A 13,333-nucleotide genomic window follows, 5' to 3' on the forward strand; every position below is an offset into this window, starting at 1 on the left:
CAGAGAAAAACAAGAAGCTGCACGTGGGATCCTGCACACACTTCCACATTTGTCTGGCCCCCATCAGCCTCATGTGCAAGAGCAGGTCTGGAGTAGACCAGCAAATACACAAAGTCAACAAATAGTATTAGCAACAAGTGCTCTTTTTCCCTTAATCTCTTCACATTCAGGGAATCATCGCTGTGACCTGGGATAATCCCACGCTCTGTTTAGCCATAACATGCTCGGGAAATCGCAGGCACCTGGTGGGGTACCTAAACTGACCTGCCAAGGTATCAGCCCCATGTGCTGGTTTCAAACCAGCAGCTGAAACCTTTGGAGTGGGATCATTGTCTTTCCTGGTGCTGTATCATTTGTTACAGGTATTTTCTGGCCAGTTCATCATATGCTGTCTGCTAGGTCGGTGCTGTGTGTTCAACCTTGCTGTGCTGGAAACCTCCAAGGGCTGCCCAAGCCCAGGCAGGAGCACGGCCCACCGAGCCTTGGCTGATGTGTCCGTGAGCAGGGCAGTGATCTGCACCCGTGGCAGACAGCAATGCTTGACCTGTAATTCTGCAAACATCTGCTCCTGCGTTTGACTTCTCCCCACAGAGTCCAAACCTAGTGGCAGAGCCCGTCCCTGGGAGAGCAGCACTGGGACGGGGCAGGTGGGGAGCAACATTTCAGAGGCCGCACTGTTCTTTGTGCAGCCCATACGCCTCAGCTGCGTCAGGGGCTGATTCACCATCCTCAGCTCTAGAGCTGAGTTAGCACTGATGGATGGAGCCCGGTTGAGGGAGGAGCGCACGTCTCTGCCCACAGCCTGAGCAGGGGCTGTGCCGCGCTCGGTGGGACGCTGCACCTTGTCTGCAGGGAGCAGCCCTGGCACAGGGGCATCAGCCCCAGCGCTCAGCAGAGACCACAGAACAGTCTGTCCTCTACTGATGGGAGCACAGCCTGGGACAGGAACGGCTTCACAGCAGTCAGCAGAACCTGTATGTCCCACAGAAGCTTTTCCCAAAGCCCTGTGCTTCTCGCAGGCTGCCGCCCCATCAGCCGGCAGCAGGCTTTTCAGCTTGGCAAGAAGCTACTAGTGTCAAAGGAAAATCATTAGCAACTCAGCCCTTTACCAGAACCTATTAAGAGAGGGTCTCACTCTCTCCTCCTCTCCTTATCCTAGGGAGATGCTCCTTCAGACTTGCTGTGCAGAAAACAATGACCTTTTTCTCTTCACGTGCACTTGTTCTCACTCGCAGGCTCATGCATGCTGCACAGCAGTTAAGCACACATAAATAACCTCATGGTAACACTGCAGACATCTGTATGATTTTTTATTCAATGGTTCTGGCACCAAAATAGCCAAGGCACAAGGGGATTTGGACCCGCCGTTTACAACTAATGATCTGTACAGGCCTCTAAGGAAGCTGTACAGTGGCCCTGCTAATGCCTTCAAGGGGAAATGCTTCAGGCCCTGGCTGCTGCCGGTGCTGCTCAGGGAATTCTGCTTTCAGCTCCGGCATGCGATAAAAACCTTTCCTCACCGCCGCAGACATGATGGCTCTTCTGGAGAGAGGAAAGGCATTGACTGAGCTAATGCCATTAACCGCCTTTGAGCACACACAGAGGATGTAAAAGCAAACACTGCCCGGTCATTCAGCAACTGGGGCTGGCTCACACCAGCCCGCGCGTTTGCTGGGGTGCCCTGCTCTTGGGGAGCCGCATCCCTGCCCTGCTCCAAGTGCTGCCAGCGTCCCCCATCCCAGGAGAAAGCAGGCAGCGACCGAGCACCCTCGGTGTAGAGCTGGGGCACTCGTGATCTCCAGGGCACTGAAGGTTCCCTGCTGCGGGCAAGGCGGCCTCGCAGCCCCCGCCCTGGGGAAAGCACTGCAGGATGAGCTTTCCCTGGTGTTTTGCTTCCCCCTCATCGCCTGCCCCTTCCCTCCCTGGGAAAGGAGAGGGAAGCTTTGCCTGAGGAAGAGCTGCAAGAGGCACTTTTTCTTTTGCGAGGTGTGTCTCAGCAGTGCTAGCCTGACCGGCCTCAAATCCAGCCGTGGCCACTGTCACCTGCTGTGTGTCGCAGCCCGTCACGGGCCAAATGTGACCTGGGCTGAGTGTGGCCCCTGTCTGAGAGGGGCTTCCCACCTCTCACCATTGCCCTTTCCCATGCAAACCACCCCGGCGTGCCTCGCTCCTCAGATTGGCTCACACTGAGGCAATGATAAAAGCTTCTCGCTGGTGCGGTGGCAGATTTTGCAATCCGTTTTAATGAGATATTTACAAGTTCAGAGGCTGGCTCCTTGCACAAGGAGCACGGCCTGGCCCTGGCAGCTGCTTGGGCTTTTCGTTGACATTCCTGCAACCCTCCCGATTGCAGCACAGGCACAGTGGAAACAATTTAGACATCAGAAATGCCAGATTAATTATCTCTTAATTGATACCTCCACTTGGGGACAAATGAAACCGGAACATCTCTACTGCCCTGGGAGCCTGCCACTTACAGATTTACAGCTAAAAATACCGCAGCAGTCCCGTGGCTAATCAACTTCACTGCTTACCCTGGGTGAGGTTATGAAATTGGCTGGGACGGGCACTGCGAGCGGCGAGGGACCATCTGCAGTGGCAGTGCCCAACTGCAAACCTGGTGAGGGCTGCACGGTGCTCCCAGTGCCCACGAGTGTGCTGCTGAGCATGAGGCAGCTCGCCCCACGCCTGAGCCCCACGGCATCCTCAGAGATGCAGTTAGGGTTCTCGAGCCCATTATCCAGCCAGAGAGCCCCAACACAAGGCTTCACACACATTCCTGCCTCTATTATTAGAGGCTGAGAAGAAAAAAAAACCTCATCCTTGTGTCTTTTGTAAGAGAACTCAAGCACATGGTGTGTTTCCCTGCAGTGTAAGATTTCCAGCCAGCTCAGGAATCGCGCTCAGTGCTGGCGAGGGCCCTCCTGCAGCTGCAACGCATCCCAGGGGATCTCTCGCTCTCCATCTCCTTACAGGAACGCACACACAGAGAGGCCAGATCGCCACAGCGACCCCAGTTTCTTTTAAATTACAGTCATCTTTATTTTCTTCACGTATGTGCAAACAAAGGAGATCGCAATGGTGGTGTTCTTAAAAATAACAAAATGTATTTGCATACATTTCCCTATGTACAGGTGAACAGCCACAAGTAGAGTCTTCTTTTGCACAGCAAAAGATCTAAGAGCATTGAGACCGGGGACAGGACTGGAGCCCAAAAAAAGGGTCTAACTTAAAAATAATAATAATAATAATAATTAAAAAAAATTAACAACAGTGCAAACCTCTCGGACACGACAGCACGATGGAGTGACTTTAATGGATAAAACGGCGGGGGGAGAGCCTCTCCGATGTGAGATTTCTGACTGTAAACAAGGCGCAACACCTCCCTCCCGCCGCCCTCCCCGGGGAAAGCTATTCCAGGAATTTGGCAGATCTTCAAGGGCCGAGCCGGAGGTAAACAGCCCGCGGCCGCCTCCCCTCTGCGGGCCACGGCGGGCCGGGGCCCGGCTCCGGCGGCCACCGGCACCGGGAAGGGGGGGCCGCTCCCCGGGACGCGCTGGCGCCGCGGGGAACCGGGGCACCCGGGGGGACCCCGGCGCACTCCCGGAGGCACCGCGCACGTCTGCGGTGCGTCCCGGCGGGGCCGCTGGGGAGCCGGTGCGCCGGGAAGGGAACCCCGCACTCCCGGAGGCGCCCCGGCGCGCTCCCGGAGGGGCCGCGCACGCCCGGAAAAGTCCCGGAGCAGCCCCGGCGAGGCCGAGCGCTCAGCCGGTGTCGGGGTCGCCGGAGGGCGGCTGCTCGGCGCCGTCGCAGGGCGGGGCGGCGCCGTCCGGGCCGTTGCTCTCCAGGGAGGACTCGCTGCCCGTGCTCTCGCCGGAGAGCAGGCGGCGGACGCGGAGGTCGGCACGCAGCGAGCGCAGGTCGTTGCCCAAGCTGAGCTCGCCCAGGTCGCGGAGGAGCTGGCCCAGCTCCGGGCCCTCGCCACGGCCGGCGCCGGGGCGCAGCAGGTCGCCCTCGGGCTCGCCCAGCGCCTCCAGGATGTCCTCGCAGTCGCAGTGCATGGCCCGCTCCTCCTGCTCCTCGCCCAGCAGGTCCTCGGTGATGGAGCCCAGCTTGGGCGCGCTGCGGCTCCGCTCCACCGGCGGCTTGTAGCAGCACTGCCCGTTGAGCAGCTTGCGCAGCGGCACCAGCGGGATGCTCTGCTCGCCCACCAGCTGCTGCTGCTGGTGCCGGGCGTCGTCCCGCTTCTTCAGCCGGCGGAACTCGGCCAGCGCCGTGGCCGAGGTCTGGTAGAGCAGCAGGGCCATGGCCTTTGCCTTCTCGGGCTTGGAGACCAGCACGGCGTGGCAGCGCAGCATCACCGCCTTGTGCTTCAGCTCGTGGCGGTAGATCCAGGCGAAGACGCGCGGCAGGCGGGGGTCGGCCACGCAGTAGGTGACCCGGTGCAGCAGGTAGAGGTGGCCGGGCCGGCGCAGCCCCTTGTCCTCGGCGTGGGCCATGCGGATGCCCTGGGCGCTGATGGTCAGCTTCATCTTGGTGCCCTGCCGCCCCGCCTCGCTCTTGCTCCAGATCTTGCAGACGGCCAGGTCGGTGCAGCCCTCGCCCTTGGACTGGATGGTGGTGGCGTTGCCCAGGTAGAGGACGGTGTACGTGGGGTCCTCGCTGGTCACGCGGAATTTCCGCCGCTTGGAGCGGAACATGCTGCCCACGCGGTGCAGGGCGCTCTCGGGGCAGGCGCGGGCCAGCGAGGTGAGGGCCGAGTAGTGCACGCTCACCGCGTACCCCTTGGGCTTGCTCTGCCGCCGCGCCTCGCCCGCCACCAGCTCCACCTTGCTCCGCTTCCAGGGCAGCATCGCCCCGCGGAGCCGCGGCTACGCGCCGCGCCGACGGCTCCGGGCACGGGGGGGGCGCATCCCACGGCGGCGGCGGCTGGGCTGCCCGCCCGCCTCACATCCTTGCGAGTGGCGGGCCGTCGTCGGCCGTAGATATAGGCAGGCGTCGGGGCTCCGCGGGCGCGGAGAGGGGGAGGCCCCCGCGCTCCGAGCCGCCCGTCGCCGCTCTGCGCCGCCCGCCGCGGCGCCCCGGCCCCGGCCCCGGCCCCGGCCCCGCCGCGCCGTGGGGCGGGCAGGGGGCGGGCGCGGGGCGGTGCCAGCCCGGCCGGGCGGCCCCCAGCCCCCCCGCTGCCCCCGCTCGCCCCGGCCCGCGGAGTGCGGCCCCCAGCGGGGGCACCGGTCTCTGCCGCCCGGGCCGTGGGGGAGCGGGGAGCCGGCTCGCGATGTGCCCCGCACACTCCGGCCCACTCCCCACGGCGCGGGCCGCCCTGGGGCTCAGACGAGAGCCGGCCCCACGACCACGCGCGGAGGGTGCCAGAAAAGGCAGCCGGCGCAGGGGGAACAGGCAGCTCAAACTCTCCCAAATTAATAAAATTAATAAAAACCGTCCCCACGCCCGGGAGAGCCTAAACCCCAGCAGCCTTCCCGGCCAGGGCGTGCCGTGGAGGAGTCCCGCTCTTGCAACATAATCTTCCCTTTGATTTGGTTAGTCCGGCTCTGGGAGCCGAAGGGCCTGCAGCAAATAAAAGCTATTATGTATGAGTAATGCTTTGCTCTTTATTTGTACATAGCAGCCGAATAACAAGAAGCTGTCTTGTTACTTCTTGCTGGGGTTGCTCGAGTACAGTCACGGACATAACGAGAAAGTTGGTCTCTGTGTCGTTGCTATAGCTTCCCGTGTCGTGTATCATATCCTCTGCCAGAAAGAACAGAAATTCCCGGGTTGCAGAGAATGGCGCTTTGCCAGGGTTTCAACAAACGCTCGACAAAAGGGGAGCAGTATGTACATGTGCGGTAAATTACGTAAACACCTGCTTAAATTATTTGACAAATAATTTCTAGAGTTTGGATCAATTCGAACAAACCCGTGAATCGTTATCGTTATCATTATTATCATTATTACATTATGCCATCTAGCAGATGACTTGGGAACTGCAAGTAACCGCAGTGACTGGTGTCAAATTATTAAAAGCATTTGCCCAATTGCTTACATTTCAAAAACACCCCCGCATTGGAGGGCAGCATCGTCCCCTGAGGCTGCTCCGCCACAGCTGGTACCCGGGGACGCCTGACCGCGTTGATGGTTTCCAGAGGCCGGTGGTGGGTGTGGATCAGTAAGACGCTGCGTTTCCTGTCTTCGGTGGCTCTAGCGCAGCACTTCTGCAGCGTTAGGAAGGCTGTTGCTGGCCCTGAGAAGTGAACGTGTTAATGCTCCCATTTTCTTTTGGGAAAACTGCAGTGGCAGAGCTGCACTGGCCAGGCACGCACCGGTCAGCACACACGAGCTGTTGCGTGTCTGCGACAAGCTGGCCGGGCCTGTTGGTGTGAGCCCAGCACCCACCGAGATGCCCTTTTGGGCTCAGCACCCTGCTGAACCGAGACCTCTGCCTCTTGGCCAAAGTCCCGCTGGGACCCCGCAGGAGGACTGGTGAGGGGCTGAGGTCTGTCCCAGCCAGCGGGGCCCAGCAGCAGCCCAGCCCAGCTGGGGGGTCCCTGCTTTCGGCCATGCCAGCCTGCAGGACTACGCTGCTGCTTAGCAGGGAGACCTTGGTTTGTAGAGCTAATTCATTTCACCTCCAGAAGTGTCCAATGTGCTTTTCCTTTGTCTTGCGAGGTGAAAACAGAAGAGGCTGCTGTGCACATAAAATAAATCCGGCAGCTTAAGGTGACATGTGACACCCACACGCGGCGTGGCACTCCCGCGGTGCCCACAGACCTGCCTTCTCCCCTCGAGGTGCCCCGCTGAACCACTGTGCTGCGAGCCTGCAGCTCCCAGCTTGTGCCCCCAGACCCACACCTGTCCTGTGCCGAACGGCCGCCGCCTCCCCAAAGAGTGCCTGAGCGCTGCAAGGCCCGGAGCAACCCTGGCTGCTCCTCCGAGACGCGTGGGCACGGCGGCCTCTCCGTGGGAGAGAGGGTTGCCTTGCCAAGGCCCTGCCTGCCTGCGGCTGCGGGCAGAGGAGCCTGTCCTGGGTCTTGGGCTGGCGGCTCTGCAGGCAGGTGTTTGCTGCGGGTGGGAGGGAGCTGGCAAGGAGCCCCCCACCCCTCCCTGCAGCAGTGCCTCCAGAGGGGGGGTTGGAGCCTGGGGGGCTGGGACTGATACACGGACACTTTGGATAAGGACTCCCACAGAGCTGTTTGCAGAGCCACGCTGTGCTCTGCCATCCCGATTAAAGTGACCCATTTCCAGGAATGAAGATCTTAAATTCTCACAGCACGGCTGGCACAAGCTGTTGTGTCTCTGACAGTCCTTGGGCATACCTGTCTGCAAACCCCAGCGGCATGTAAGGTGAGGAGGAGCTCAGACCCCCTTGCCTTCCCCTCACCTCCCCAGCCCCCAAGTTGGCAGCCATTCCACATCTGTGTGTCCATCGGGGTGGAGGTTTCCTCATCAGCCCCTCAGAGACCTTCTGGGGGCTCCAGGTGGTGGCCGGGGAGCCGCAGCATCCCCAGCGTAGCTGCTTCTGGGCCAGCTGGAAGTGCAGCTGGAGGGAAGGTGTCTTGTGGTTACAGACCTGCTCGAGGATGGAAACTGTCTCAGCTCAGTTCCTCACCATACATGTGCACCAATTGGTGTGCCAGACCGTCGCAGCGTTCCTTGCTTCATTAATGGGCCAAATGAGCTTCAGGACTGTCTCTTTCCTGCTGTGCGGCAGCTGCTGCAGTTCTGGGTATGGAGACTCACCACGCACTTTGGCAACAGAAGAGCGCATTGCAAGTCCTGTTGGCCTGTGACGGCAATTCCCAGACGAAATGCTGACCCATCCTAGTCCCGTGCTGGGCTGAGGAGCTGTGCCGCAGTGTTTGGGTGAGGTTTGGCAGCAGGGAGCAGCCCAGTTAAGCTTGGGGCACCCGCCCAAAGCGTGGGGCTATTCCTGTGACATTGGATGTCCGTATTTCACTGCCAGGAGATGAAGCTGAGGCACAGGGAGAGGGGAGCCTGCCCCGCAGGGCCAGGGCATGCTGCCCGGTTCCCAGTGAGCAGGAGGCTCCCTCCCCGCCTGCGAGGCCAGCAGCACCCGTGCTGGGTAGGACACGCACGCTGGGGGCTTATCTGCACAGCCTTGTAGCCCGGGGGAAGCACAGCAGCCTGCTCTCCATTTATGCAACACCCCAGCAGCTACTCTGCATCACCTGCCTGCGCGCGCACACCTGGAGAGCTTGTGCGAGGCGTGGGAAAGTCTGTAAGATACCATCTCTCACCCGTGGCCCAGCCTGCCCCGCGCCGGCAGCGCGGCGAGTGCTGCCCTTGGCCCTTGGCAGACACCCCTCTCCCTGCCCCGTGCCATCCTCCTCCTCCTCTGGCCGCTCCAGTCTGTGCTGAAGCCCCGGGGTCTCACCCCACCGTGAGCCCGTAGGCTCTGGGGCGTGCTGCCGTGCCGGGGTGCAGGCAGGTGGGCAGCTGCCCACCGCCTCTGTTGGAGGGGGACGCCAGGCTGCCCTGCGCGGCGTGGGGAGATGCCGGAGCCTGTCCGATGGGAGAGGGTAAAACCCTGCAGAGAGCAGCCCTGCTTCGGGGATGGCTTTTGTGCTCAGCGGCTGGGACTGGAGCTGATGTGGGTCTCTGCTTGGGGAGAGCAACGGGAAAAAGGAGCTGGGAAAAGTTGGCATGACAAGACCGAAATAATTCATGGGCATGTGTTGATTTTGTCAGTGTATGAAAACATCCCAGGCTTTCTCCTCTCAGATAGCAACAGAGCTCATCGTGCTGCAGCAGACAAAGTGACACAGTCAAAGTGAAACATCTCAAACTGGCATTTCAGTATTTTCCAAAACAGAGTATTTCAGAGGCTCTGTAACTGTGCTAAACGTCAAAGTTTCGACTCTTTGTTTCGAACTGGGACAAAGGAAATGCTGAACTGTCAGGATTTTCCACGAAACGGAAAGGCTGAGCAGTGCCCCGGCCCCATGAGCTGTAAGCGGGGGCAGGCAGGGTGCCGTGGCCCCCAGCCCCGCTGGCCAGCCATCATCCGGGTCTCACTGGCAGCAGCTGTAGCCTGAGACAAGTCAGCAGGGCAGGGAACAGCATCTCCTGCTCGCGCAGGAAGAAGGGTTCTTAACGGTCCTTAATGGGTGCCTCATGCCGTCCCTGCAGCCCTCCTGCCTCTCCAAAGGGGAGCAGCACCCCATCCTGCCAGCCATCCTGCCCCGATGGGGCTCCAGGGGTTGGGGCCGGTGGCATGCGTGATGCTAAAGTGTGAGGACCGCGAGGGTCCACGTGACGATGGCCCTAGGCCCCCATGGGTGCACCGAGGGCAATGCCGGTGCAGCTTGGGGTGCCACAGCCCAGGGGCAGCCCCGAGGCCAGGGCTGTGGTGCTTGGCGGGGCCGTGGCGATGGCAGCACACCTCCGCCAAGGTTGTTTTGCAGTCACCAAGGGCGGCACACCCCGCTTCCTGCACAGGCAGCCCCGGCGCTTCCTGCGCCCACAGCTATAATTAGAAGGGTAGCCGGTGGCTGGGGGTGCAGAGCCCTCCCTTGGGGGTCACGGCACCCTTGAGGGGAGCTTGCTGTGCCAACGGGGCTGTGCCAGGCACCCGTCCTCCTGCTATGCTGCCAGCCAAGGGGTGCAGAGGTGGTGTCAGGGCGGCACCCTCTGCTTGATGCCCCATCCTGGGGACTGCTGCCACCGGGCCATCCCTGCCCGTGGAGAGGGGCAGCCGGGACAGGCAGTGGTGGGCAGCGGGGCTGAGCCTGCCCAGGCAAAGCGGGCACTCCGGGAGCTGGAGAAATCCTCTCCCAGCTTCCTGCCCGGCGCTTTGCACCTTCAAAGACATGCACAGCTCTTTCTAATTAATCTTCCTCCACCCTGCCAGGCGGAGAGGCGATTTTATCTTCACAGGGCTGGTGGAAGAAGTGGAGTCTAAAAATCTTGCCCAAGGGCCCTGGTGGGGTTGGTGCCTTCTCAGGGCTCAGCCTTGAGTGTGCTGCTCTTCCTAGAGGGGAGTGAGCCTGTCCCCAAAGGGTGGGGGAGCTTGTGGGGGTGCAGAGGCCCAGGACGCAGCGAGCTTCCCCTGTTCCTGCGGTGCCAGCGTGCTTCTCCGTGTGGCTGGAAGGCAGGGGATTCAAGCAGCTGCAGTTGTGCACAGAGCAAAATTGTCTTCGTGCTTTTTCAGAGGTGCTTCGGGGGGGGGTTCTTAATGGGTCTGCCTGTCAGGCTGAGGCTGGCAGTACCGCTGAATTGAGCATTGTGAGCCGAGATGAATAATGAATAGCCATCACATGAATATTTTAGAGACACAGTCCTGAGATCTCCCAGTGCTGCCTTAGAGGAAAATGGAGGAAAAGTTATCCAGAAAGAACAATGTTTCCTTTAGGCAAAAAATGCACTGGTGTCGTTGGCTTTTGAAAAAGAGCTGCTGCTGCTATATAATTCTCAGGATTTGCATCAAAAACTGGAGCAATGGTTTGGCTCAGAGGCAGAAGTTGGGAGGGAAGCCAGCCCTTTTGACACAAGTCGATGATTACAGTGCGCTAGGAGGATGGCAGATTTTACTTCGTCCATGCAATGGGTTCTGTGAGAAGTCCCAAAGCCATGGCCACCCTCCAAAGAGCTGGCAGCACTGGGCTCTCAGTTAACGCACTTCAAAGGAGTGGAGAGAGGTTTGGTGATGCACAGAGGGTGCCTGCTCCCCAGGGACAGCATTACACTCCAGCCCGAGCACTGCTGTCAAAGAGCTGAGTTGTGAAAACAAGGCCAGCAGCAAAAATCGTGTTCGTTTTTTATGCCATGGCAGCTGCCGTGTCGTATGGAAGCAGGCTGCAAATCAACAGGTTTGTTGGACTCAGCAGCAGCATGCCCCTCTCCTCCGCGCTCTCCTTGGCCGTCCACGCTCTCGGCAGGCACACACAGATGCCTCTGTGCAGCGCTGTGACAGCGTCTCTTCCTCGCTGGCCCTTTTCACTGCGTGTGATTAATCCATGGATGAATGTCTCCTAGGAGAAGCAGGCTGTCGTGTTTAGGTAAAACCAGAAGAAGCCTACTATGCACAGAGCGATAGGAATGGGCTGAGAAATGTTGGAATTAAAAACAGGCAATTAAGACTCGAGCTGTGACTCTGGTGTCTCTGTCACTTGGATCACCCAATCTGTATCTCCTTCAGCATCGCTCTGCTCAAAGTCATCCTCGCTGTGCTGCCGGCATCAGCGGACAGAAATAATTCCTTAGTGTTTATGAAGCACCCAGAAACACACTTGTTGCAAGACTGAGGGCAGTTTGGGCATTTCTTCAGCAGCTCCCACAGAGGTGGCAGAAAATACCTGCAGTGACTGGAGCGCTTCAGTCTGGAATCAGTGAATGCTGTGCGAAAAAAGGGCAATGTGTGGGTAAAACATCCCAATCAAAACGCACAGATTTTGCTTTTCAGGTTACCCTCACATCTCACTGTCCCCAGGATGCACAGAGGGTTGCAGGTGGTGGAGCAAGCCTGAACCATCTTTCCCCACTGTGACAGCACTTCTGTGCATCCCAGAGTGTCTCTGTTTCCAGTTCTTGCCACCGGTCATGGCTGTCTGTGTCCCAAGGAGGGACATCGGGCTCTGCGCTCCATACTGGTGCCTGTGTTGCCAGCCAAGGACCTTGGTGGTGCTGAGGCTGCACTGCTGAGGCCGTGTCGATGGGATTATTAAAGCATTTTGCCGCTGGTTGGGCAGCCTGGGAACGGCATTGCGCGTGCCTCGGCTGTGGGGTTAGAAGTGCTGCCAGACCCAAGGCGTGGGGAAGGGCCAGGCTGGCTGCTCTGGTGGTTGATTATGCAGTGTAGAAGGAAGGTAACTTTTAACTGAAGTACAAAAGAAATACAGTAATGAGCACTTATATTACTGCCTCCATGCCCACATGAAGACCTGAGATGGTTTTATTAAAGATGACTTGATTAAAAATGAATTTACTAAACCACTGTGTGCTGTTTGCAGCCCACTAACCTTCCAATGGAGCACCTCATGTAAATGAAAAGGCGAACGCTGGTCCCCTTTCATCTGTCTTATTTGCCTTCAGGAAGCAAAGGAGGAGCCGGGCCAGGATGGCGGTGGTGGCAGAGGCTGGGATGAGCATGGCAAGCGTTCAGAGGTACTCGGGAAATTTATGCTGTACGGTTGCCGACTTTGAAAAGAAGAAAGGAAGAACTGTGTCTTCCTGACGAGCGTTTATCATGGGGAGGCATCACATAGTGCTGAGCGTGAGAAAAGACCACTCCTGCCCACGGGGCTTTGCAGGCTGCCGTGCTGCTGGCGGCCAGCACCTGAGGTTAGGCTTTGCCCACCTGTGCGGGCAGTGCCTGCGTTTTCCAGGGATCGGCCGGGTTACTCTCCGATTACCACTGATACACATGATGGAGTTGTAGTCAAAAATGTTTGGCCTTAACCCAACATCCATAAAGGAGAAATGGTTCATAAATCAGTTCACTGTACAAGAACAGGTCAAGTTGTTTATTAATTTAACCTCCTCTCCCATCTTGACCCAGACCGGCTGCAATGGCTGCTGCCAAAATCCGTTTGATGGTTCCCTGGCTGGGTGGGCCATGTCTGCAGGACAGACTGCAGAGATGCCCAGGCTCTGGCTAGATTTTGGCGGTTGCCTCGTAGCACACCTTCCACTGCCACATCCGGGATCCCTCTTTGTCACCGTTGTTCCTCGTGTGCACTGTTTGCTGTGTTGGGATGATGGAGACCGGGAACAGGGATCCTGCATTGGGCTGGGTGTGTTACAGGGCACAGGGGCAACCATTGGCCCAGGGGGACGCACAAAACCCCTGCCCCATCACCAGCTGCCCGGACAGGGTTTCGCATGCCTCGCTGCTGGCATTGTTTGCTTCCCGCAGACAGCGTCTGCGCCAGGCCCCACCGGCGAGCAAAATTCTGCTTTGGGGTCCATGGAGCAGCACAGATCTCGGGCGCCGTGTTTAGCCGTGCCGCGGGTTTGCATTGGTGCCGGGTGTTAACAGTGGGGCTGGTGGCTTCTGTGGGAGGGAGAGGGTCAGAGCTGGGCGTGGGGAGGGGAGCGTCGGAGAGGCCTGTGTCCGTGCTGAGCGCCATGGGGCTGGATGGACGGGGAGGGCAGCCTGGGGGGCGTGGGTGGGTGGACAGACGGACGGACAGGCAGGGCAGCGTGGGGACGCGCAGGGCTGCTGGTGGATGGACGGGCGGGAAGGCTGCCGGACGGATGGGCGCTTAGCACAAGTACCGACGGAGAAGCAGGCCCCGCACCGACGGCCCCGGGAGGCTGGTCACGGGGGGCGGTCACGGGGGGAACGGTCACGGGGTTGCGGCGGGGCCGGTGCTGT

At 59.3% G+C, this 13,333-nt stretch overlaps 1 protein-coding gene across 1 annotated transcript; it reads right to left on the minus strand.

Moving 5' to 3' along the window:
• Positions 1-3,017: 3,017 nt before the first annotated feature.
• FAM43A (family with sequence similarity 43 member A) lies at positions 3,018-5,066 on the minus strand. Its single transcript, XM_086755037.1, has one exon. The coding sequence runs from the start codon at positions 4,851-4,853 to the stop codon at positions 3,765-3,767; it is 1,089 nt and encodes a 362-aa protein (XP_086611163.1). The 5' UTR covers positions 4,854-5,066; the 3' UTR covers positions 3,018-3,764.
• Positions 5,067-13,333: the final 8,267 nt, after the last annotated feature.

The sequence above is a fragment of the Chlamydotis macqueenii genome, chromosome 9, assembly GCF_036417535.1.
Source record: "Chlamydotis macqueenii isolate bChlMac1 chromosome 9, bChlMac1.mat, whole genome shotgun sequence".
NCBI lineage: Eukaryota > Metazoa > Chordata > Aves > Otidiformes > Otididae > Chlamydotis > Chlamydotis macqueenii.

What these genes read in the sequence shown, in the direction of transcription:
- FAM43A (XM_086755037.1), bottom strand. Translation starts at nt 4,853, where the DNA reads ATGCTGCCCTGGAAGCGGAGCAAGGTGGAGCTGGTGGCGGGCGAGGCG.